Source organism: Rosa chinensis, chromosome 6, assembly GCF_002994745.2.
Source record: "Rosa chinensis cultivar Old Blush chromosome 6, RchiOBHm-V2, whole genome shotgun sequence".
Lineage (NCBI taxonomy): Eukaryota > Viridiplantae > Streptophyta > Magnoliopsida > Rosales > Rosaceae > Rosa > Rosa chinensis.
This window is the reverse complement of record NC_037093.1, coordinates 20284847-20310259: the sequence shown is the minus strand read 5'-3', so window position 1 is coordinate 20310259 and position 25413 is coordinate 20284847. Positions and strand designations below refer to the sequence as shown.

Below are 25413 nucleotides of genomic sequence, written 5' to 3'. Positions count from 1 at the left end.
GAACAAGAAGATCAAGATGGCGATCTCGATCTAAGGGTGGAAGACTACAAGGATCAAGATCCAGAAACTGGCGATTTTGATTAAGTCTTTTTATTTTCCAAGAGATGTAGGCAATTGCCATATTACTTTTGTAGTATATGCCAATGATATTAGTCTTTCTTCAAAGTAGGCGTACTCAATGTAAAAGTGATGTCTAGAAAGGTTTTGAGATAAGTGGTACTTAAGCGAGCTTTGCTCCACCGACATCTCTCTACTCACCTGGTCACATTTACATTGGAATTACCGAAAGAAGTTAGACGACTACCATTGTTTTGCATTAACTAGTTTATTGGATTAGATTTTCTTTGGTTAAAAGAAACGATGATGTAATTCTGTTTGGCTTATTACTAAAAGTTGAGTTCTTTTCTTTATGACTCCTTTTTAATTACGAGCTTTTCTTTTAGGAATGGATGAACTTCAATGTCTTGCAGATAGTGCGACTACGCACACCATTCTACGACATAGGCAATTATTCTTAGAGATGTTGCCTACATATTCATCTGTGACTACGATGGCTGGGCCATCAAGTTTAGTTCAAGGACATGGAATTGCCCAATTTCTTTTGCCCAATGACACCTTGATTAAAGTCACTAAAGCTCTCTACGCTCCTAAGGCAAATCAAACCTTATTAAGCTTTAAAGATATAAGAGCCAACAGATTTCATGCGGAAACGCATAGTGAGAACGGAATAGAATTCCTTTGCATTACCTCTAATGATTGCGGACGGAAGCGCATCTTAGAGAAGCTTATATGTCAATCTAGTGGACTTTATGTCTGACAAGACCCACCCCGAATTCCACCCTGGAAGCCGAAGTGGCCCTGCGGGACCCACCTTTAAAGGAGGTTTACCAAAAAATTTCGGCATAACCTCCCTTAAAAATGGATAACCCAAAATCCTGCGGAAAACCAAAATTCACTTCTAATAATCCAACCACAACTCCTGGAGCCACCTTGCTCCCATAATTCAACCATCCCATCTCAAAGCTAATAATATCATACATAATCTCCAAAAGGTAAAAGTTACTACAATCACCAAAGTTAGGTCATAGACCTCAAATATAATCCATACAAGTCTGGGTCACATATCCTGTAGCATTCTAGGAATATAAATGGACAAGGAGTGCAGTAGGTTAAACAGGTAACCTACAGAATGTGATGGCGGAAGCAGGTGCGGTCACTATGGCTCACACTCGTACACCGAGCAGCAATACTGCAATCTGGGCATTTGAAACCGAAGGGCCTAGGGAAAAGTATATAAAAACGTTAGCGTGAGTGGACAAAAATAAATAATTGAAAGGAAAAAGGAGTTTATACTTTTCCACATTTATATCAATAAAACTCCCGATGCATGCAATAATTAAGAAAACCACGAGAAGCTCCGCTCAAGAAAAACCGACTAGCCCCGCTAGTCAAGAACAACAACAAAAGGATATGGGGAAAAGACTTCACCATAAGGGAATGGAGCCCCTCAGGCTCTACCTACCCTCGACTGCCACTCACACATAGATTGTGCGAGGAGGAGAACTAATAACCTCAACTACCACTCACACATAGATTGTGCGAGGAGGAGAACATTACCTCGACTACCACCCACGTGAGGAGGAGAAAGCTACCTCAACTGCCACTCACAAACACAAAGTAAGTGAGGAGGAGACCTAATCACATGACCCGCGTATGGTGAGGAAGAAGATCGTCGAAAACCATTAAATCTGTATAGTTTCCCCCACATTTCTCACGAGATAAGAATCCAAGTGTGCAAAGACGTGACCCCGCACGCCAAGATCATCTCAAGTTCAAAATAAATAGGATATAAATAAATATAAAGTTTTACTTCATTGAAATCTCAATATAATCTCAATTCGCCGAATAAAAATATAATATAAATAGTATAAATTCTGAATCCGCATAAATCAAAGTAATATTAGAAATCAATCATAAATTCGGAAACGTAATACGATAAACAATTTATCACTCGTAAGCAATAAATGATTGCATGCATCAATCCTTGAAAATAAAAGTCCACTCACAGTATGCGGTCAATCCTGACGTCGCTTGTGATTTTCCTCGTATGGAGACTCCTCTCGTCCTGTACGAATAGCATTCATAAATATATATATTTCACAGGACGGAATTTTAACTTTACGATACTTAGAAATGGAAATTCAAAACATCCCCCTTCCAAAAATCCAACTCCTCAACTCTCCACAATATCCATCCTTAATACTCCAACATTAATCTTTCAACGATGTAATATCTAAAGTGAATTCGAAAGAAATTTGGCGATTGAACTCACGAAAATCGATAATTAATCATTTAAACTCAATTTGTAATTCCTCCGATTTCCACCAAACTTCATGTATCAAATTCTACAATCATTATAGGATTTATGGAACTAAAATTACAATTAAAACGCAGCTCTACGCGCCACCACGCGCCACCTACAGTGGCGACCACTACCTCCGATGACCACCAAATTCCGGCAATAGCATCAACACAACAGACCCAACAATTTTCCCAACAGCAACACATTCCAATTTTACCTTGAAGTAGTCGAATCAAGCCGGTGAAGAAAACCCCCGAAACCTCAAGAACCCTAGAAATGCAAAATCGTTAATTCGACCTCTACAATGCAAATTGGAATGAACTACTTTAGGGGAAATGATCTCCATCAAAAACCGAACCTTCGACGTTAACTTGGTGGCCGGAATTGCCGGAAATCGGCGAAATCCCAAAACTGCAACCGGAGCGAACCTTGCTTCGATTTGGACTTTCACGGCCAAAACTCCAAAATCCCAGGTCACTAGGGTAAAGAGAGGGATGAGGCGCTCCTGTGGTGGCCGACTGCACGCCAGTTGGTGGCCGGAAAGTGGGGAATTGAAGGGAGGAAGAAAAACCCGAAGGGAAGGGCGAAGAGTCGGGGGAGAGGAGAGAGAGAAAGGGGTGGGTTTCCGGTTTTGGAAACCTACCCGGTAACTTTCCATATTTATCTAAATTTTTACCATGAATAGTAACTTCCGTATTTCACTCATAACTTTTGCATACGAACTCCGATTTTTACGTACCACATATGCACGCGCTCGGTTTAATGTCCTCTACAACTTTCATGAAGGAAATTTTCTCCAATTGTTAACCCATAAAAAGTCAATTTTTAGCCACTCCCCTAAACGTTAAAATTATAACCGTGAATGGTAAACATACAGAAATTCGTGTAACTCAGTAAAAAGGGTACATCAGATGTGGGGTGTAACAATGTCACTACAATTCGACCAATTGAATCCAATAATGTCATAAGAGAAGATCTCTTGGATTCAGACACATATTGGCTTTGGCATGACCGACTAGGACATCCTGGTCGTGATATGATGCTCCGTATACTTAAGACTTCACACGGGCATCCTTTCTTCAGAGTGAGAAGAAGCAAGAATCAAAAATTGATTCCAGGACTTAGCAAGACCGCAAAGATTGCAGCTTCTGGCGCTGCTGCTGTCTTGGGTCACCGAAAGGCCGCCCCTGTCCCCAGTGATGACGCCAGAAATGGCGCCAACCATGAGAATGACACCATGGTTGCTCCTCCCAGTGTCCATGACGCCACACAATCCAATTCCATGGCTCTAACGCCATAATGGGAGATGTAGTCACACACTTTGCTTCTAATAGCGCTACAGATGCTCAGGCCCAACCAAAATCCTCAATGGTTGCTTCTCAGGCCCCTCGCTCATTTTGCAAAGCCTGTTCCTTAGGGAAATTAGGACTGAGATCGTCCTATGCAAAAGATCCAAAAATACTCATTCCATTCTTACAAAGAATCCAAGGGGATATCTGTGGACCAATTCAACCATCATGCAGAACTTTTAAATACTTTATGGTATTAGTTGATGCGTTGACACGCTGGTCACATGTCGCGATGTTGTCCACTTGAAATGCTGCTTATGCTAAACTCCTCGCCCAGATCATCCGTCTACGGGCTCACTACCTTGACCATCCTATTAAGTCCATTCGACTTGATAATGCTGGGGAGTTTTCATCGAAAACGTTCGATGACTATTGCATATCACTGGGGATTGATGTAGAGCATCTAGTTCCCCATGTTCATACCCAAAATGGTCTCGCTGAAGCCGCTATCAAACGACTACAGATGATAGCACGGACATTAGTTATGCGCACCAATCTCCCTGTTTCTGCTTGGGGATATGCAATATTGCATGCAGTGACACTCATTCGTCTACGACCCACTACAACCCAATCTTACTCTGCGTTACAGCTAGTGACTGGGTACGAGCCTGATATCTCGCATTTACGCATTTTTGGGTGTGCCATCTATGTGCCTATTACGCCACCACAGTGTATTAAGATGGGTCCACAATGACGAATAGGCATCTACGTTGGCTATGAATCTCCAACTATTGTCTGCTATCTTGAACCCTTGACAGGCGATCTCTTTACCGCTAAATTTGCGGATTGTCACTTTGATGAGACAGTCTTCCCATCGTTAGGGGGAGATAAGAACACAGATGTTCAACAGGAATGACAGGAATTGTCGTGGTCTGTCCCCACTATGTCTCATCTTGATCCCCGTATCGCACAGTCCGAACTTGAAGTGCGAAGAATAATTGAGCTCAAGAACGTAGCAGAGACTCTGCCTGATGCGTTTTCTGATGTTGCCAAAGTGACGAGATCACACATACCTGCTGCAAACGTGCCTGCAAGGATCGATGTCCCAAATACTGGACATCACGCCACTCCTGTGATATCAGGGGATGGCGCCATTGTCCAGCATGGCAATGATGTGGCATCTATGGCCACAGGTCCCGCAAGGAAGCTCGGTTGACCAATTGGTTCGAAGGATACTCGCCCTAGAAAGAAAGCGAATGAGGCACAGACAAATCCTTTGATCATCGATACTCAAAATCCGTCCCATGAGAATGTTCCGGATTACGGTTATGTCCAAGAGACATCATTGGGGGACGCCTCAATGTCAGAACCTATCGATGAGAACGTAGAAATCTCTGTAAATTACACTAGTGTACATGAGACGTGGGAAAGAAACTCCATCATCATTGATGATGTATTCGCGTATTTAATGGCGCGTGAGATTATTGAGACCGATGACATCGAACCACGCTCTGTTGATGAATGCCAACATAGAGCTGATTGGCCAAAATGGAAAGATGCGATCTAGGCAGAACTTGATTCTCTAGCGAAAAGAAAGGTATTTGGCAAAGTTGTACCAATACCGCCCAACACCAAACCAGTTGGTCACAAATGGGTATCTGTTAGAAAGCGTAATGAGAAAAACGAGATTGTAAGCTACAAAGCTCGCCTTGTGGGTCAAGGCTTCTCACAACGCCCTGGAATCGACTACGAGGAGACCTATTCTCCTGTAATGGACGTCATTACGTTTCGGTACCTTGTCAGTTTGGTAGTTTCCAAAAAACTGAACATGCAACTTATGGATGTGGTTACTGCGTATCTATATGGGGATCTAGATACGGAAATGTACATGAAGATTCCAGATGGAATTCAGTTACCCAAATCAAGTGGCTCTAGACCACGGAGCGCGTTTGGGATTAGATTGAAATGCTCACTATATGGATTGAAACAATCCGGACGGATGTGGTATAACCGTCTAAGTGATTACTTGATTGGGAAGGGATATGTCAACAATGAACTATGCCCATGTGTGTTCATAAAAATGACAAGTTCCGGATTTGCAATAGTAGCGGTTTATGTTGATGACATGAACATAATTGGCACTCTTAAAGAGTTAAGGGAAATTGCTGAACACTTGAAATCCGAGTTTGAGATGAAAGATCTTGGGAACACACGGTTTTGCCTCGGTTTAGAACTTGAGCACTGTAGAGATAGTATCCTGATTCATCAATCAGCTTATACCCAAAAGATGCTTAGGCGTTTCAACATTGATAAGATTAAGCCTTCAAGCACCCCAATGGTCGTCCGTAGTCTTAATCCGAAGAAGGATCCATTTCGTCCAAAAGATGACGACGAAGAAGTGCTAGAGGTAGAAGTGCCCTATCTAAGTGCAATAGGCGCATTGTTGTAGTTAGCACAATGCACAAGACCGGATATCTCATTCGCTGTGAACTTGCTAGCTAGATATAGCTCTGCGCCAACACGACGCCATTGGACTGGTGTTAAAGATATCTTTCGATACCTAAGTGGTACGATTGATATGAGCTTGTTCTATCCCTACAGAGAGATGATGGATTCAGACCCATCAAGTACCAGGGATGCTACACATGGTGGACTGCGTTCCCTCTCCCTAATCCAAAACGATATAAGTGTTTTGGAAGGTTTTGCTGATGCTGGGTATCTCTCTGACCCACGTGAAGGTTGCTCCCAAACTGGTTATGTTTTCACCATGGGAAAGATCGCGATATCTTGGAGGTCTACAAAGCAGACCTTAGTCGCTACCTCTTCGAATCATGCAGAGATTATTGCTCTTCATGAAGTAGTTCGTGAATGTATATGGCTTCGATCCATAGTTACGCATGTTTGAAGCAATTGTGGTTTGAAGTCTACCACAGATGAGCCAACGAGCATTTATGAGGATAATGCTGCTTGTATTGAACAAATGAAGCAAGGCTACATCAAAGGCGACAACACCAAGCACATATCGCCCAAATTCTTCTACAATCAGCAACAACAGAAGTTCCTCAAGATCAAAGTAAACCAGGTTAGATCTGAGGACAATGCGGCAGACTTGTTTACTAAGTCATTGCCCAAATCCACGTTCGAGAAACATGTGGCAAGAATTGGCTTGCAGAAATTATCTGAACTCCCATGATCGTAGTCATCAAGGGGAGGCACAGACATCAGGGGGAGATGTCTACATGTTCGTTTCGAATCGTGAAGGGTGTGTTGTGCTCTTTTTCCCCTTCGACCGAGGTTATTTTTGTCCTACTGGGTTTTTGTTACTCGGCAAGGTTTTTAACGAGGCAACGAGAGAAGCATCGCGTTTGGACAACACAAGGGGAGTGTTTAAGGATATCTCTATTTGTGTTTAATCCAAACTCTAGGTTACTTGACCTAGTGGTGATAGGGTTCAATTAGAAGAATCTAGAGATTCTCTTTCCTTGTATGATTCTAACTCTATGCATTGTAATCCTCTATATAAAGAGGCCCCTATTATCAATGAGAATACACAGCAAATTTCTCTCAGTTTCTGATTCCCTAAAACAGGGCTAAAATTATCTCACTTATCTCAGCAACATATTTTTATTTTCACTAACTCAATTTAAAGTAAAATGACAATTTTACTATTAACCTAATTAATAAACTACAGTCATTGTCACCCTCTCATCTTGATCTCTCTCTCTCTCTCTCTCTCTCTCTCTCTCTCTCTCTCTCTCTCCCTCCCTCTCTCTCTCTCTCTCTCCCTCCCTCCTCAGCGTCGTCGTTGAGGCTCAATCCTAGGCGTTCGATCATGAGTTTACAAATCTCTCTCTCTCTCTCTTTCTCTCTCTCTCTCTCTCTCTCTCTCTCTCTCCTCAGCGTCGTCGTTGAGGCTCAATCCTAGGCGTTCGATCATGAGTGGACCAACGATATGCTCCAGACCGGAGACATAGTTGAGGAGCTCTATATCGACACCTCCGTCACTGTCAAGTTACCGTAACTTCTAATCACAGTAACACAACACATTTCAGGTTGGGGGTTTCTGAATTTGGAGTAAAATGCTGCGTTTTGGGTTCAAGGAGTGGCCATCAATTGGGCTTGGGTCACTTGATTGGTGCATTCTATTTTCTTCTCCTCCTATTTTCATATGCACAAATTTGGGGACAATAAACATTTTATGGGGGTAATAAAACGTTTCTCAAAGTTTACTGCCCCCCCCCCCCCCCCCAAAAAATGTTTATTACTTCCAATAAAAGATTTTGAATTGATGTAATCTCCTCATTTTCTTTATCAATAAAAGTTTTATTTGTCTAAATTTTAAGGAGATTAGTTGCCTTTCCCCCCTAATAAAGTTAGGGGGCAATGAAGGGTTTTTTTTTTTTTTTTTTTTTTTTTTTGTGGGGTTGGGGGGAGGCAATAAACCTCTCCCGCAACATATATGAGATATTTGATGACCTCTTTGTGTACCTCCGGCGAGGTTTCATAAACTTTTATTGCCCCGCAATATATGTGTTTTGGGGGCCCTAAATGTTTATTAGGAGCAATACCTCTCCGACGACCTCTTTGGGGACCTTCGGCTAGGTTTCATAAACTTTCATTACCCTCCCCCTAAAAAAAATGTTTATTGGGAGGCAATAAATGTTTATTAGGAGGGCAATAAACATTTCCGATGACATATGAGATCTTTGACGACCTTTTTGGGGACCTCCAATGAGATTTCAGAGAAGTCCGGATTCCAATGACCGGTGACTGGATTTCGGCAAAGTCTCATATGACTTCTCTCTATTCCATTTTCTCTCTCTATGTGACAAAGGTGTAAGGGCAAAATATTTTTAAAAATAACTAAAAAAAAAAATTAATTAGATATTAGAGAACAACTTAATAGAGTCATTATTCGTAAGTGGGAAAAAAAAAAGAGTGATGATCAAAACCCCAAAAAAAAATTTTGGCTGAAACTCGTGCATAATTTCATAATTTCATTGTTATTATCAATATTGTTTTTTAATTTAGTACAATATTAAATAGAGTTTCAATTAAATATTCTGACCAAAGAAAACTTAAATACAATTTTGTTGCCGACCTATTTTGTTACCAAAGAAAAATAAGATTTCAATTTCTTTGCTTCATTTCTTCTTAAAGAGTTTCATGACAAAAAAAATTCTACATCCATTTGCTCATCACATAAAGTTCCTATTCCTAAAATCATTTTTTAAAAGATGAACAAAAATGAAAACCTTATTCTCTCTACTAGCGTGCTTCCTCGTGCTGACATTAACGCCATATGCCCTTGCTAGCGATGCGCATAGCGGCTCCAGCCGATTCCCAATCTCAGAACACTTTCACCCTTCCATTAATCCTTCCAATCTCAGGGTGTTTTTGGCGTTAACCCCTATTATTGGCGATGATCGTGGTGGCAGTGCTAGGGCTCAGATTGTTTGGGCCGGTGAAAAGCATGGCGGCGGTGAAAGGGTGAAGTTGCGCCTCATCCTTGATGGCGACCTGGGTTCCTCGTCTAGACTGCCTCCTATATCTAGGCTTGATGCAAGATCACATATGGCTGGGATCAGTGTTGTGGCTTTGACGTGACCGAGACCGAAAGTTTTTTAGGCTGATGACGGCGTGACCCTGGATATTTGGCTGCTGTTGGAGACGGTAAAGCGTGACGCTAACGGGTTGGTCATCGACTATTTTGGCTGCCCTGATTTGTACATCAATCCTGGCATAGTTCCCAGATGCTGCTGGTGCATCTGGTGGAGGACATCAACAGTGGTCCGACAAAGCCAACTTCAGGGTGCTCGTGGATAGGTGTCCAAATCAAACTAGGTTTCCGATCCAAGTTGCGCTCCCAATGCCCAAAGGAGGAAGGTCAGCGTCATGATACTCAAAATTGCAAGTATGCAGAAGGTGGTTGGAGGGGCTGATGTTGGTGTGCAAGGAGCGATAGAGATGGTAGAGACTATAGATGTTGGTGCAGGAGACAGGGTGCCCAGATTAATTTGGAGACTCAACCCCAACTGGCGGCCCAATCCAGCTTGGGTGCAGAAATTAGTTGGGCTACGGGTGTCCAACACTAGTATATCAGTATATGTGCTTTGTAGACTCGGGCTCTTTCGTGGGCCAAGGGTTATGCAATTGGGCCATTTTCAAGCTCAACTCCTAGCCAAGCTCTTGATAGGGCCTAGAAAGATGAATTTTGGGCTTAGCTTGGGTCCAAAATCACTTTTGGGTTTCTATACCCTTTTTCTAGTTAGTTTTTCTATTATTAGCCTATTACTATGTTACTTGATCATAGTTGAATAGGCTTGCTTTAAATAAGTGAGCATGACATGTCAAATGAATAGTTCTAGCTTATGTATCATGGTGATGTTTACTGCATCACAACTTCTTGACTATCTATATATGGTAGCGGAAAGATATGTAACGGTCATTCTAGTCTTACCCCATATTGATGAAATCTCTATAATTCTTTGTCAAAAAAAAAAAGTTTCATCACAATATATATAAAAAGTATTATTAACATTTTGTTAAACAAAATAAAAATAAAGAAGTCATTTAAATTTGATACAAAATATATCTCTAAAATAAGAGTCTAAAAAATCAGTCTTGCACCACTATGACATGAAATGATTATAAGTCCTTTAATTTGTACATTATTCAAATGGACTTATATCACTATTCCAGCTAAATTAGACCCATATTTGAATCGAAAATTATCACATTTCTTTCATGTAATTTCATAATCGAACTATAAACAATATAGCTTAAGGGTAATAAACAACATAATCAAAATAATTACGTAAACCGGACACTATTCGGTCACATGTAATTGTCATTACGAGCATTTTGGTTTTGTCAAAAAACGATCAGTGCAAAAAAGTTTATCTCCGTTTCCTAGTAATGATTGTCATGATGTATTGAGCTGCATGTGGTAATTCTGCAATTGTCATCATGAGTATTTTGGTGTTTTATCAAAATATGGTTGGTACATTTATTTGTAAGATACTTGATGTCACTACAACAGAAAGTCTTTTTAGCGACCAAAGTTTTTGCGAGAAATTTATTTTCCCCAATAAATGTCACCTTTTACGAGGAATATTTTGGTTCCTCGCTAAATGCTATTAGATTTTCTACGAGGAATATATTTTCCTCACTATATATCACTTTCTACGATGAATATTTCAATTCATCACTAAAGGTGACAATAAGTTGGTCTCCCAAAGCTTCATGTTATTAGCGAGGAAGTATGAAACTTGGGTGACGAATTTTTTCATCGCGAAAAACGACATTCAATGAGGAAATAACTATTTTGTCGTTATTATTTTGGCGGAAAATTGTGTAAGACCCGCCAATTCAATGGCAACAAAAGTATGGTTTCCTCGCTAAAAGTTCATGTTCAACGAGGAATTATTTCCTCGTCAAAATAAGCAATTAGCGAGGAAATAACATTATCCTTGTAATTAGTTTTGCGGAAAATTGTGTAAGAACCGCCAAATTCAACGCCGACAAAAGTATGGTTTCCTTGCTAAAAGTCTATGTACTATGAGGAACCATTTCCTTGTCAAAAGAAGCCATTAGTAAGGAAAGACCACTTTCCTCATTATTAGTTTGGCAGAAAATTGTGTAGGACCCACCAAATTCAACTGCGACAAAACAATAGTTTCCTCGCTAAAAGTTTATATTCTACGAGGGCTTCTTTTGACGAGGAAATAACGCTTTCCTCGTTATTAGTTTTGTAGAAAATTGTGTAAGTCTTGCTAAATTCAATGGCGACAAACTATCAATATTTCCTCGCTAAAAGTTTGTGTTTTACGAGGAACCATTTCCCCATGAAAAAAAAATTATTAGCGAGAAAATAACGATTTCGTCATTATTAGTTTGGCGTAAAATTCTGTGAGACCCGCCAAATTTAATAGCGGCGAATTTGAGCATTCCTCGCTAAAAGTCTCATTTGAGCGATGAATGATTTCCTCACCCTTGATACATTTAGCGAGGATCTAATTATTTTGTTGTTGTAGGTTTTGAAGGGAAAAAAATGGGCGATATGAAAAAAGAAAAGAGTGGGAAATCCATTTTTTTTGGCTGGCACTAAAGAAAAAGCATAGAATCTCGATTAAAAAAAAAAAATATATATATATATATATATATCAATATTATTATTAAGAGAAGAGACTTTGTTAGCCAAAACTGAAATTTTTGACAAATTTAACCTTGAAAGATTAAAAAATTTTGAGAATAAATTGAAGCATAAGGGTAAATATGACAATTATAAAATAGATTTTTATTAAGAAAAAAAATCCCACAATCTCCACTTTTCTCTCCCACTTTTTTCTCTCTGCAATGACTGTTTTTTTTTTTTTTCAAATAAAAAATAATTACACATGCAGATAAGAGAATTAGGACTAAAAATCCTAGCTACCATTTATTCTGAATTTTTTTATCTCAAATATAAAATAATTTTTTAACATAATATTTTTTTTTTTTTGCTGCAATCAATATAGAATCGTACAAACTTACCCTGCAGTGCAACAATAGACTCAAATGATAAACGTTAGTTTCAATTAAAAAGAAAGGTTGCAAAAACAAGTGAAAGAAAACTCACAAAAGAAAAAAGCCAAAAAAAGGAAAAAAAAAAAAAAAAAAGAAGCTGGCGAATTCACAAAAGGGACCTCATACTGAACATGGCCGTCAAAGTAGACCCAATAGCTTCCGCCAAAAAAGATTTAAAAAAAAAAAGTAGACCCAATAGCTTAACTAACTCCCTTAAAATAGTAAAATTTTTATGTTACTTTATAAAACTTTCTTTCTTGTATATGACTATAGTACTTGACTAATTACAGGACCAGAGGCCTGTTGCGACTGCACTACCGAATCACCCCAAGGACCCGGCTAATAACAAATAGAAAAATTTGTAATGAAGAAATATATTGAACTGCGAGAAATAAATAAATATTTAAATAATTTTTATACTACAAATAAGATTACCAACGAACAACATGTGTTAGCTATTTATATTTGTTGTAGTCATTTTTTCTTTTAGTTTTGAGGTGTGGAATGCTGTATATGATATATTTGCTTTCATAATCATCATTCATATAACAAGCATTATTCATATTTTTGCTTTTAAAAGTATGATTGAATATCATGGTTATGTAGGAATGATTTCATAGTTACTAGCTTACTAAACAAGTTAATAAAAATTGATAGTCCTTCACAATACTAGTTTGACATGCTAATTTATAAACATTAATAGGAATGACTCATTTTCACTACACATGCCAGTTTTTTGCAGTTGAGCTTCATTCTACTTCATTTCTCTCCTACTTAAGAATTACTACATTCCACATGGCATGAATCACTATATTGTGTGTGTGTGGATAATGGTCATTCACTAATGGATCTAATGGATGTCTTTCTCCTTCAATTTAAGGGACCACACATGGAACACACTATGCATAGAACTTTGACAATGCAGACTCTAATTTGAGAGATTTTATGTGAAACATACTATGCAATAGATACTTGACGATGCAAAATGTGTATTATTTAAGTATATAGTTATAAATCATAATATTCAAATCAAACATAATTAAGCTATTCACAAATCATATAGTCACCCTAACCCTACTCCCTAAACCCTAAACCCTAAACCCTAAATCCTAATTTCATTTTATTTTAAAACGCATTTTTATTTGGATAAACGGCAAACTGAAGGATTAGAGAGAAAGAAAAAGAAATTAGCGAGACCATTTGGGTTTTCAATTTTCATTGATCGAAGGCGGGGAGGAAAAAAAGAGGCGCTAATCCAAAGAAAAAAAAAAAAAAACAACGATCGAAAACCTAATATTAGGTGACTGAACTTTATCCAGTCAATAAAGGACAATATATTTGTAGGATGAACAAAGTAAACAAAGTAATTAGTAGGGTGACAATAGTTGCATCCTTTTGGTGTACGCTCTCAAATATGTCATTCTATAAATGAGATGTTTTGATCATTTGTATTTTAGATGTTGTTTAGCAGTTACTTACTTAAAAAAATATATATATTTATAAATGAGTCGCAGGATTGTGATCAGATCTTACATTTGGATCACAATACTCAAGCCAAGAACTCTATGCAGTTCATTGAGAGGCTTTGTCATGTGTTAATTTTTAATTGAATTTTTTAGTTTACACCAAAAAAGATCACCACTCCAACCGTATCTGCAAGTTCGATGATAGATGATCAACTCCTTTTGATGAGGACGACGGCCATGCAATGCAAAAGATTTGGATTTTCTTTCTTTTCTTTCTAAAAAAATGTTTTAATAAAAAATATTAGTAGAGAAAATCCGTTTTAGCAATTCCTTTCAAATAGAGCTAATGAGTTGGCACCTGTCACATCATTCCGTATATGAATTTGGTATAAATATATAGTGTCTCTAGCACTACTCGTATAAAAAGCTGGGAAAACAAAAAACACAACTTTTGTAAGTTTCATACAAATAATGACACGAAGCCTAGGTCAAGGGGAATGGAGCGGGCTTAATGTCTAATCTTTCATGAGCAATTGTGAATTAAAACAAATTATTTGTTAAATTACCACAATGCCACTGTAAGGTAGACTAACCCCAAAACAAGAGTATTTGTCCCTCTCCCTACCTGATTCTGTCTCCCTCAATTATAGTTGACCCCTATCATCTTAGGGTTTCAAAGATCAATGATGTGGATCATGAGAACTCTATCACTGCCGTTTCGAGACTGGCCATACCTAAACGGCGAGTCTCTATTTTCAGTTCAATTGTTGCTTGTATCGGCGTTTATAACATTCACAATCTCTGTCTGGAGATTCATCGATGGGCGTTATGTTGCAGCGGGCTCTGCATAATGGCCAACAGTGGCATAGTGTTCTTTAGGTGCTTTCTTTTCTTCTTCCTAGGGTTCTTGCTTGGTCCGGTCCAGTTCCGCCATGTCGACGATGACAACGCTGAGATTTAGAGTCACGGCTTCCAGTGGCGGAACCAGGATCAAATTTCTGTCTAGGCTAATTAGAAGGACATCAACAGCAATCTCAGTATTGTGCATAAACCCAGGCACTATCACCAAAACTCAACATTCTCCAATCTGCAACACAAAATGCACATATTTAAATAAAAAATAATCACTACATCACTAACATAGTAACATCAATCAGTAATTCGAACTAAAAAAGTAAAAATACAAATATACAAATACAATCATCATTCATGATTCATCATTCATGAATCATCAATTCATCAGATAGCCTCTAATCCCCTCTATGACTCTATCGACCATCAGACATTTAGACCATGATCAAGTAATCAACATTCAACAGATCAAGAATCAACTCAATCAAGATCCTCACTTCCTCAAGCCTCACCGCCTCAGCTAACCAGTAACCACCGGGTTCTCTCTCTCTCTCTCAGTCTCTCAGACTCTCTTTCTCTATCTCCCTCAGTCCCTGTCCCTCTCTCCCTCAGTGGTAAGAAATAGAATCGGCAAAGCCCAACTCAGAAAGATCTGGGATTTCTGAGATTTCAGATCTAGGATTTAGAGCTTCACAAATTCAAAACAGGGGAGATCGATAGGTTTAGAGCTTCATGCCTCGTTCGAGTTGTTTCAATCGATTTAGGGATAACCTCCAATCCTCCATGGCTCCATCGAAAGTTCGAAACACTGGAGACAGTGAGGCAGTGAGGGACTGAGGGCGTGACCGCGTGAGGCTGTCAGCTGCTGTTGGCTACTGGGCTGGGAGCTGGGATGAGTCGATGACGTGAATTAGCTGGGATTCTGGCCTTCTGGGAATACACGCGATGAGTGAATGAATCAACCTATAATTTTTTTTTCTTTGGGCTGGTATGGGCTGAGAGATATATGTATATTTCAGGGTTTTTAGCCCAAAAAGTTGTCTAGGCTTGAGCCCATAAATCCTTCAACGTGGTTCCGTCCCTGACGGCTTCAATTTCAACATCAAGCTGCCGCACATCAATTTCTAATTCGAGAACGACATTAGAGATCAAATTGTGAAGTGCAGAGAGGAGTAATCTTTATTTGTTACGAGTTAGTGCTCGTAATCTTTATCTGTTTCTGTAATTTTTGAAGGGAAATGGTCAATTTGATAATTGAAGTCCAAGATAGGAATACCTTAGTAGAGGTTTGAAGTAATTGTCCATGTAAGCAGTTGAGTATAGGATTGTTACTGTGTGGACTCAATTCCAGTTATTGCTGACATTGCGAAATATTTACAATTTGTTAAATTGGAAACATGAAAGGTTATTTTGGAGTCTGTGATACTCACCACTGTGGTTGTAATTAGTCTCAACATGTACACATTTTAGGCTGCAAGGAGAGGCCAAGACTTTAACTTTCTTGGTCTCTTCTTGTTTGGAGGATTGTTTGTTCTCATTGTGTTTTCTCTGATTCATTCTCAAAAGCAATAGCAGAGCTGACCTTCACCCCATTTCCATCTCGAAGCAGTAGTAGCTAACTTTCAATATTGTCTTGATCTTCAAGCAGTAGCAGAATTGGACGATTGTCTGATGTGATTTCTCGCCCTTTTTTTTTTTTTTTTTGGGTCTGATGTGGTTTCACTCTCTTCATTTGAACAAAGAAGTGTTTGAACTAAAGAAATTAATTAATATTTAGTTATCCATATTTACATATTACAATTGTAAATGTGTTACTGACACATGACTACAACATAACAACTTGTATCAAAATGATCTATTGTCAATGACTTTTCTATAATTTGCTAAAAAGAAAAAGAAAATAACTGAAAAAAAAATAAAATGACGTTAGTTTATCAAACAGGCAAAACTTGACATGCATTAACGTTGTTTACCACTTATAACGCTGTCGAAAGCGAACCATAACGACGACGTTGTACAGTCAAACGCTGACATCAACGTTATTTTGTAACGGCTCTCCTCCGAAGCGGAAACACCTTTTCATTTGAATTTTGAAAATTTTAAAGGCTCAACTAAAGTAGAGCAGGTAAAAAAAAGCCTTCAAAACCCTCCTCCACACCCAAAAACCAAAACCAAAACCCTTCTCATTTCTCTTCGCTCCTCAATTTTCAACTGCAGAATTCTTCACACAGAGAAGAAGAGACTAGCACTTGGCCTTCCAATTTCTTCAAGGTTTTTTTTTTCCTTACTATTTACTTTTGAAATCGAATTTTCCTTTTCATTGCTCTTGTTGTGATGCGAACATACTTGTGTAGCTTATCTCTGTGTATCATGTGCTAGATCCTTTTATTTAGAACATGTTTTCCCTGAACACAGTTCCTTGATTTTTACTTGTTTATTGAAGATTATCAATGTCGGTCATAAAAATTATGTATGCATATTTAAGGCTTCTGAAATGGATTTTTGAAAATTTTAGGGAATTCAAGGAAATTAGACGATTATGGGTTTTAAGAATCGAAGATGTATTTCAGGATAGATATCATGTGTTGGGTCTCTGAAATTTTATGTAGTTTACATATTTAAAGTTTTCGAAAATGAAATTGTGACAGTTTTTGGAAATTCAAGCAAATTAGTGGTCTGTTAGCCAAGAGTTTTGAGGAACCAGACAGTTGGAGAGATTTTGTTTCTTGTTTTAATTTGGACTTTAAGGAATTGAAGATTTGTTTCAGGTGGGAATTCGATAATTGGGTGAAAGATGAATGATCTAATGACCAAGTCGTTCCTCAGTTACGTTGATCTTAAGAAACAGGCCATGAAAGACATTGAAGCAGAACCTGACTTGGAAATGGGGAAACTTGAGCCTGCTGAAGAACAGAATCTTGCGAAATTTTTTGAAGAAGTGACGGCAATCAAGGCTGACATGGAAGAGATTACGAACCTGCTTCTTGATCTTCAGGACCTGAATGAAGAAACCAAGTCCACTCACAGTGCTAAAGTTCTCAGGGGGCTGAGAGACCGAATCAATGCAGACATGGTTAGTATTATGAGGAAAGCTAAGAACATTAAAGCAAGATTGGAATCGCTTGATCAGTCTAATATTGCTAACCGAGAGGTGGCTGGGTACAAGGAAGGAAGTCCTGTTGATCGAATGAGGATTTCTGTGACTGGTGGACTGAGAGTCAAGCTGAGAGATATGATGAATGATTTTCTGGCATTGAGAGAACAGATTGTTAAGGAGCACAAAGACGGTCTCAAGAGAAGGTACTATAATGCCACCGGAGAGGAAGCAACTGAAGAAGTGATTGAAAAGATTTTGAGAAGTGGGGAGGTCAAAGTTTTTGAAGGGAAAACAGAGCTGGTGATGGAGAATCAGGAAAGAGATGAGGCCTTGAAGGACTTAAAGAGAAGCTTGACAGAACTGCATCAAGTTTTCCTGGACATGGCGGTGTTGGTTGAAGCACAAGGTGAACAGATTAACGATATCGAAAAGAATGTGGCGGATGCTGGGATTTACATAAGTGGTGGAAACAAGGAACTTCTTCATGCAAAGCAGTTGAAAAAGAAAAGAGGAAAGTGGGTTTGTTGGATTATGGCTTTCGTGCTGGTGGTGTTATTTGTGTGCTTTATTTCCATCATAGCTTCTTGAAAGTTGCAGATGAAAGGGTGCTCTAGTGGAGTTTTGGTATGTGAATAGGGTGGACTAGCAGAGGAAAGGGTGCTCTAGCGGAGTTTTGGTGTGAATAGGGTGGACTATACTGGTTGATGGGTATTCATTTTATCATTGTTTTGTTTGCATTTCAATATTGAATGCAATGCTGTGATGGCTTTTTTAGGCAGAGCAATATGTTAGAGAATATCGCTACATCTTTCGACATAAAGTTTTCTTCTGTAATTTGGATCTTTGTGAACAGATACGCTCATTTTATCTTTGTTATTGAATGCGATGCTGTGATGGCTTTTTTAGGCAGAGCAATATGTTAGAGAATATTGCTACATCTTTCCACATAAAGTTTTCTTCTGTAATTTGGATCTTTGCGAACAGATATGTGGATCTGAATGCTTGTTATGGATGTCTTATTCTGATATGAACACTCCGTTATTAGAGCTTACTAGAACTATTGGTTGATCCATTCAGTACAGCTGATAGCTTGTTTCTATTCATATTACATTACATAACATAAATATCCTAGGAGGTGATCTTTGGGATGTCAAAGAATGCTTATGTTTTGGCTTGTCATGTATATAGGTAATCTAAAGGTATTCTCATGTTTAGGAGAGGAAGGCTCTAAGTTTGGAGGCACTCTGTGATAGTTTTTTTTTTTATGAAATCTGTTATTATTTTGTTATTACTATTGAAAAAAAAAATTAGTAATAAGAATAATAATAGATATTAATAACAGTATACATACATATATAAAAATTGTGACCAGCCATCAAATAATAACAATATACATACATATATCTGATGCCTTGCCAAGATTATGGCTATATATGAGAATGTAGCGGGTTTGAATTTTGGCACTGTTTTGTGTAAATACTGAATTATCTATTAAACCAGCTAATGAAGGCCAATGGATGAGAGTGGTTGAATTGAATCCTCTAGACGGGATATTTATGCCCCTCAAAGTCAACAAGGCTCCTCTTTCAGAAAGAAGCATGCAGCTAGAGTAGCACAACTTTTCTAAACAACCTAGTTAGTACTAGAATTTTGCTCATCTTTAAGGCTGCTGACAACTTGATTATTATTAATCATTACAGAAGCAGGAGAAGATAGAATAAAAAAAAAAAGTGATAATAATAATAATAATAAAAAAAGGGGTCTCTTTAGAGGTCCATTTGCTGTTTGCTGTTTGCTTGTTTAGCTGTTCAGCTGTTGAGTGTGATACAGGATGGATGATACCCTTGGTATCAGTACAATAAACAAGCCAAATGACAATCAGTTAGATGACACCAATTTATTGGTGGTTACTATCTTATTGCCACTTTCAAATGGTGGTGTCAAGCCAAGTATAGTAGGTCCAGATTTCAGTTTGTTTCATTTTCATCTGAACAAATTAGTAGATCTGCATTTAAATGCTCAGTTAGGGATCCATTTGTGTGGCAGTGAAATAGTGCAAATTCAGGAGAAGTACGTACATCAAAATTTTCAGTCCATTATATACTGTGACGGAAAAAAAAAAGGATATATATATAAAATCCCAGGATTTGAACTCTAGTTCCAACCATCAAGTGTTCAAGGTTTGAACTGTTTTTTTTTTTTTTTTTGATACATTCAAGGTTTGAACTTTGAAGAGAGACGGTTTCAACATTGTGCTCATCAACCTTTCAATAAACATACACTAACATTTGGTAAATCTAGGGTAGCTAGTTGATTTTGGCATCCGCTAGTTTCTTGAACTTGCTTCCTCTGTTGTCCTTGACAAACATACATTTGGACTTCTTTAATTAAGTTTACACATTTAGGATTAGGTCAGCACAGCTTTATACTACGAAATTTTGAGGGTGAAATTTTTGTTAGAAGGGTAGATTGTGATAACTCATTTTTTTATATTATAAAATCTGTTATTATTTTGTTATTTTTATTGAAAAAATAGTAATAATAATAACAATAGATATTAATAACAATATACGTACATACATATATAAAATTGTGACCAGCCATCAAATAATAGTGATGTAGAGTGAATGGCGATAAGAATTGAAGAACAGCTCGATCGTGGAAAAGGAGGAAAACCCGGTTTGCTGCAACTTTGGCATTCGGTGTCCGAATCGCGATTGTTATAGCTTTCCGGAAAGGGACGACGCCAGGAACAAAACTCATTGCTTTGCCATGACGTGTGGGCTTTTTCAGGCTTTCAGGGTCATTTAGGGCCACAAAACTGCAATTTACTATTTTTCAGAATTTTCAGTTTTCTAGTTTGTTTTGGATTTGTTTTCTTTTAACGCGTGGGATTTAGGGTTTCATTGTTAGTCGCCCTAGGGTTTCTTTTCTCATATATAAGCAACCTTAAACGACTGCAGAACCTATCTTTTATCATATTATCAATCAAATTGAGAGTTTTCTCTTTTATCTCTGGTGGACTCCAGAATCTTTGTTTTAGGTTTATTGCTTGTAAACCTAGGGTTACTTTCTGACTGCGTCAGGTGGTATCAGAGTAGGTCTTCCCTGTCTCTCCTAATTACCTTAGTAGCAATGGGTGAAGTTACAAAAGCATATCTTGATGCTCTTACGGTAGCGTTTACCGCTGCCTTCAACACCGTGAATACTCAGATTGGAGAAATTCGTGGAATGTTGGGAGAACAACAACAAGAAGAAGAAGCCATCGAGTTAGGGCTCCACGTGGTGAAGTTGTTGATAATTCAGAATTTGATTCTGAAGAAGAAATTGTGCAACCTGAACAACAAGGGCAAGCTGACCAGGATTACAAAGTCAAGGCTGAAATTCCTTTCTTTTCGGGCACTTGGGTATGGAAGATTATCTGGATTGGCAGCTTCAGATGGACAGATTCTTTGAGATTATGGAGGTACCTGAACACAAGCAGGTTAAGCATGTTGCTTGGTGATTGAAGAGTACTGCTGCAGTTTGGTGGGATAAGTTGCAGAATACTAGAAAGAAGCAGGGCATTCAAACATGGCAAAGAATGAAACATCTGATGATCACTATACCATAAACTTTCATTCATAGCGCTCAAAAAAGGCTATCGTAGGATAACATAGCGCTCAAAAAACACTATGTCTGTCGGAGCTATAATAGATCTAAGGTTTATCATAGCGTTTCCGCAAACGCTATGGAAAGTTTGACATCTATAGCATTTTAGAAGTGCTATTGCATAGGATTTTGATAGCATTTCATAAATGCTATATTACCCATTCCATAGCATTTAGTGAACCGCTATAGTTAAACTATCCATAGCATTTACTAAATGCTATTACTACATATGCTATAACATATAAAAAATGCTACTATTCATCATTCAGTATCATTTCTATGGTGCTACTATCCTATATTTGTTACACTAATATGTACAATACATTGTCACAGCACCTTGGAAATACAATAACAAGTCTTCACATCAAAAATACATCATTTTCATTAATGATCTCAAAAGTAACCAAAATACAATGTGACATTACTAAAATTACAAGAGCACTTCATATTTCAGCCAACAATGTTTTTTCCCTTTATAATAATGATACAAATTCTGCTAGAATTAACACACAAACAATGATTTTTGGCTTTCTTTTGATTGTCGACATGAAACTCAGCACACTGGTTGATAACATGCTAATTTCTTGAACACTGTACAAACTAGTACCATTAGTTAACTACTAAAGAGAAATCAAATGAGGAGCAATAACTTTAATTAAGAAACTATAATGACAATGTGACTTTACCACATAATGCCTATTCTAATGCAATGATTGTCCACAATGGTCTGTTATACTTCTCACAGCCATTGAAACTGCTAACTGGGTTATGCAGGCAATTGCAACTAATAAGAAAACTTTGAAAGAATAATTTCTGGATAATAGATACTTGAACAGGTTTGTATATAATGCATAATTAAACAATACTCAAGTTATTGTCCACTATATTGCGGAATGAAAACACAACCCATAATTATGTATGCAAAACCTGACTATAATTGAATTGACAAGCCAAAATTAAACATGCTTCGTTAAAGATTCAGAGTTTCTATGTCAAATAGGGAAAGTGGTATCTAAACAAGGAGAAAATATATGTGAACAACAAATTTGATTTCATTGAAAGAACCATTCACTTTTCAACTCCTCAACCATTCCAACTCTTGAGCTTGGCCTTTAGTTTCAACCATACATCCCATAAATAACCCTTTTCTCTAACTTTGAAGTAATTCTGGTTCAGTAAATAGACAGATAACAAGCTAAAGTCTAAGATACACAATAGAAACCCTTAGTCAGAACTCACAACATTCAATAAACATGAGCTATTAAGAAATAGGAACTGAAAGCAATCTTTGAAATTTCGGTATTGATTCTTAGTTCACTGTCTCTATGCATTCAGCCTATGTATCTGTGTATGTGTGACAATTATGTAACTAATGGCCAAAGTCTCATCTCTCACTATCCCCTGTCATTTTTTGCACTTTCCATTTTTTAATTACAACAAAGAAAACGGAACCAAAATCAAAGATGTTATTAGTAGTAGACCATAACAACTTACATTCCAACTTACAGTGTCAATTGTGCTGGTAATCCAGTACTCATTCCATAATTCCCTTGGGTGCTTAGAGTCATTCAACGAAGGGCCTAGACTTTAAATCAGTTAGTTAGATCAGTCCTCTCTTAATTACAAGCTTCACACGTATGCACATGCCTATCATCTCCAGTAACTTTTTCTCAAGGTTCTTTATATGTGCGCAGGGCGACGATTCTCTTGCATGTGAATGAAATCTTTTCAGCAGATTGATATATCATACTTTACATATGTGCTGCAAGAAAACTGCATGTAATGAGTATATATACACCATACCTTGCTAGCAATGAAAAAAGAAAACATTACTATAAAATGTACCTAGATGAGGGAGGGTTGAGAGAAAACTTTGCAGTAGATCATGGCCTCCTTGGTCAATCATAAAGCATATTAATTCAAAACTTTAAAACAGAAATATGAATTTTTTCATGGCACATGGAAGAAAGAACTAATTTAATACCTTGATCTAGTTACATGACAACTTAAGCAATACCAGGGTCTTGAAATATTTTGAGATCATCACAGTTTGCCAAAAGGGTACCAATACCTGCATTGTAATACATATTGTTCAAGATAAATACAATAGAACCAATCAAAGAAGTTAACTTGGGGTTTACCGATAACAGCTAGAGGCACAAAGGGTGAATTCTTATATCAGCGTTGTGTACATTACACAAATAAAAGAACAATAACATGGAATGAACTTCAATTACAAGAAGTCAATATGAAAAAGTCAAAGAGACAATATAGGGATAGGCAAATAGAGAAATCAGCACTACAATCCAAAATACAACCAAACAAAATCAAGATTAGTACATTACCATTTCCCATCCATGCCTTACGAATTGCATCTCTATTGTTCTTACAACCAATTTTTGTAAAAATTCCAATCACCACCAGAGGCCTGGTTCCATTTTCAGCGTTGAACGCTCTAACCCTCTTGATTGGCTGCAGCGAACTCCATCTTAACTACTGATAACTTCTTATGTTGTTCCCTAACAAAGATACTTTCCTGGTAAGAACCATAGATTTATACCTAAACTATGGAATCACACAACTCAAATAACGAATCTTGAATTACACTGGAGAACAAATGACTACCATCTTACCTGCAAGCTATGATTTAAATGTATCATCCATTGATATATATATATATATATATATATATATATGTATATATATGACAGATCCCCCTTAAAACAACAAATTATAAAAATCATTTCTCATTGCACAACTTAATTGGTCCTTAGTAATTCACTTATCTATGCAATTATATATTAGAGTTTAAAACATGAACAATGATCTGTATCCAAAACCCACCATCAACTTTAAATTGGGCAGCAATCCCATTATGAACATGTACCAAAAGTTCTACTAAACTCACTACTTACATTACAGAACCAACCCAAATGTGAAAAAAGCCTTTTTTTTTCATTACACATACAGCGTAAAATAAAAATATTGAATCCCAAGTACAAAACCAAGAAATGCCCACCTACCCAGTAATCCTATCAAGCTCTTTAATCAATTAAACCTTGTTCTCCGAATCTTGCCACAACCTGCATCCAACCCCAAAATTCAAAAACCAGTTTTCCAATTTGGGGGTTAATCAAAACCTGAAAATTGAGAGACTAAAAGGAACCAACCGTCCGACGACGTAGATTGAGGCGAAGGTGGCAAACATTGAGACCAACAGAGTCAGAATTCGGGATTGGAAAACCTTGCCGGAGACACATACGTGGAGCCTTGCTTTGCATTCTCTTTGAACTTGAATGTATCAATCTGATTCCAATTTGTGTTGACCAAAAGATCTAGGGTTTGGATTGGATAGCGAAGAGCTTACCCATGGAAGTCGTTGGAATGAAGAAAGTCGCAGGGATCTAGGGTTTTGGTTGGATGAAGAAAGTTGCTGGGATCATTTGTTGAGAGAGAAAGAGAAGAAGTTTTGTTCGCGCTTTGAAATGATGGAGTATTGGGAGTTGGGTCACACTTTGAACTCATAAATTAAATCCATGAAATTTTTTTTTGTTTCCCGCTCGTATTTTCAGTGTATGGGTTTCATTTAATAGCGTTTATATTCATTTAAGAGCGCTTATAAAATTTAAATACTATTGAAATTTTCTGAATTCACAATTGATAGCACTTCTGAACAAAACGCTATAATGATATGCTATGAATGAAGCTTTTTCTTGTAGTGGATGGACAGGTTCTTGCCAGATGATTATGAGCAGATTTTGTACAGGTTATATATTGCTTTCATCCAAGGCACTAGGACTGTGGCTGAGTACACTGCTGAGTTCTTACGCTACTCAGAGTGTAATGAACTAGGAGAAACTGAAAGTCAAAAGGTGGCTCGCTATATTAGTGAGCTGAAACCAGCCATTCAAGAGAACATTGGGTTGCAAACTGTGTGGACTCTGACAGAAGCTTCAAGCCTAGCATTGAAAGCAGAATTATTAGAGAAGCCTTCACGAGCTTCTTCCTTCTAGAGGTATACCTATCAGAGGAGCACAGAGTTGGTGAACTCCTCAGCTAGCAAGGGAAAAGCCATACAACAAAATACAGAGAGTGCTCCTAGGGCTTCCAATCCTCCTTTTAAAGGGA

At 37.8% G+C, this 25413-nt stretch overlaps 1 protein-coding gene and 1 long non-coding RNA gene across 3 annotated transcripts; one reads left to right on the top strand and one right to left on the bottom strand.

The window, feature by feature from the left end:
- The first annotated feature begins 16671 nt into the window (after positions 1-16671).
- LOC112173530 (syntaxin-112) lies at positions 16672-18543 on the top strand. The gene is made up of 2 exons (XM_024311163.2): positions 16672-16808; positions 17306-18543. Exon 2 carries the CDS (start codon positions 17332-17334, stop codon positions 18220-18222), a length of 891 nt encoding a protein of 296 aa, XP_024166931.1. The 5' UTR covers positions 16672-16808; positions 17306-17331; the 3' UTR covers positions 18223-18543.
- Positions 18544-21743: 3200 nt separating this feature from the next.
- LOC121050220 lies at positions 21744-24785 on the bottom strand. 2 transcript variants are annotated; one of them, XR_005802392.1, is made up of 5 exons: positions 24456-24785; positions 24305-24368; positions 23631-23804; positions 23131-23356; positions 21744-23047 (listed from the first exon to the last, which is right to left on the bottom strand). It is a non-coding gene; the product is annotated as an uncharacterized LOC121050220 (long non-coding RNA). The 2 variants fall into 2 exon arrangements; XR_005802391.1 differs by having other exon boundaries at positions 24309-24368.
- Positions 24786-25413: the final 628 nt, after the last annotated feature.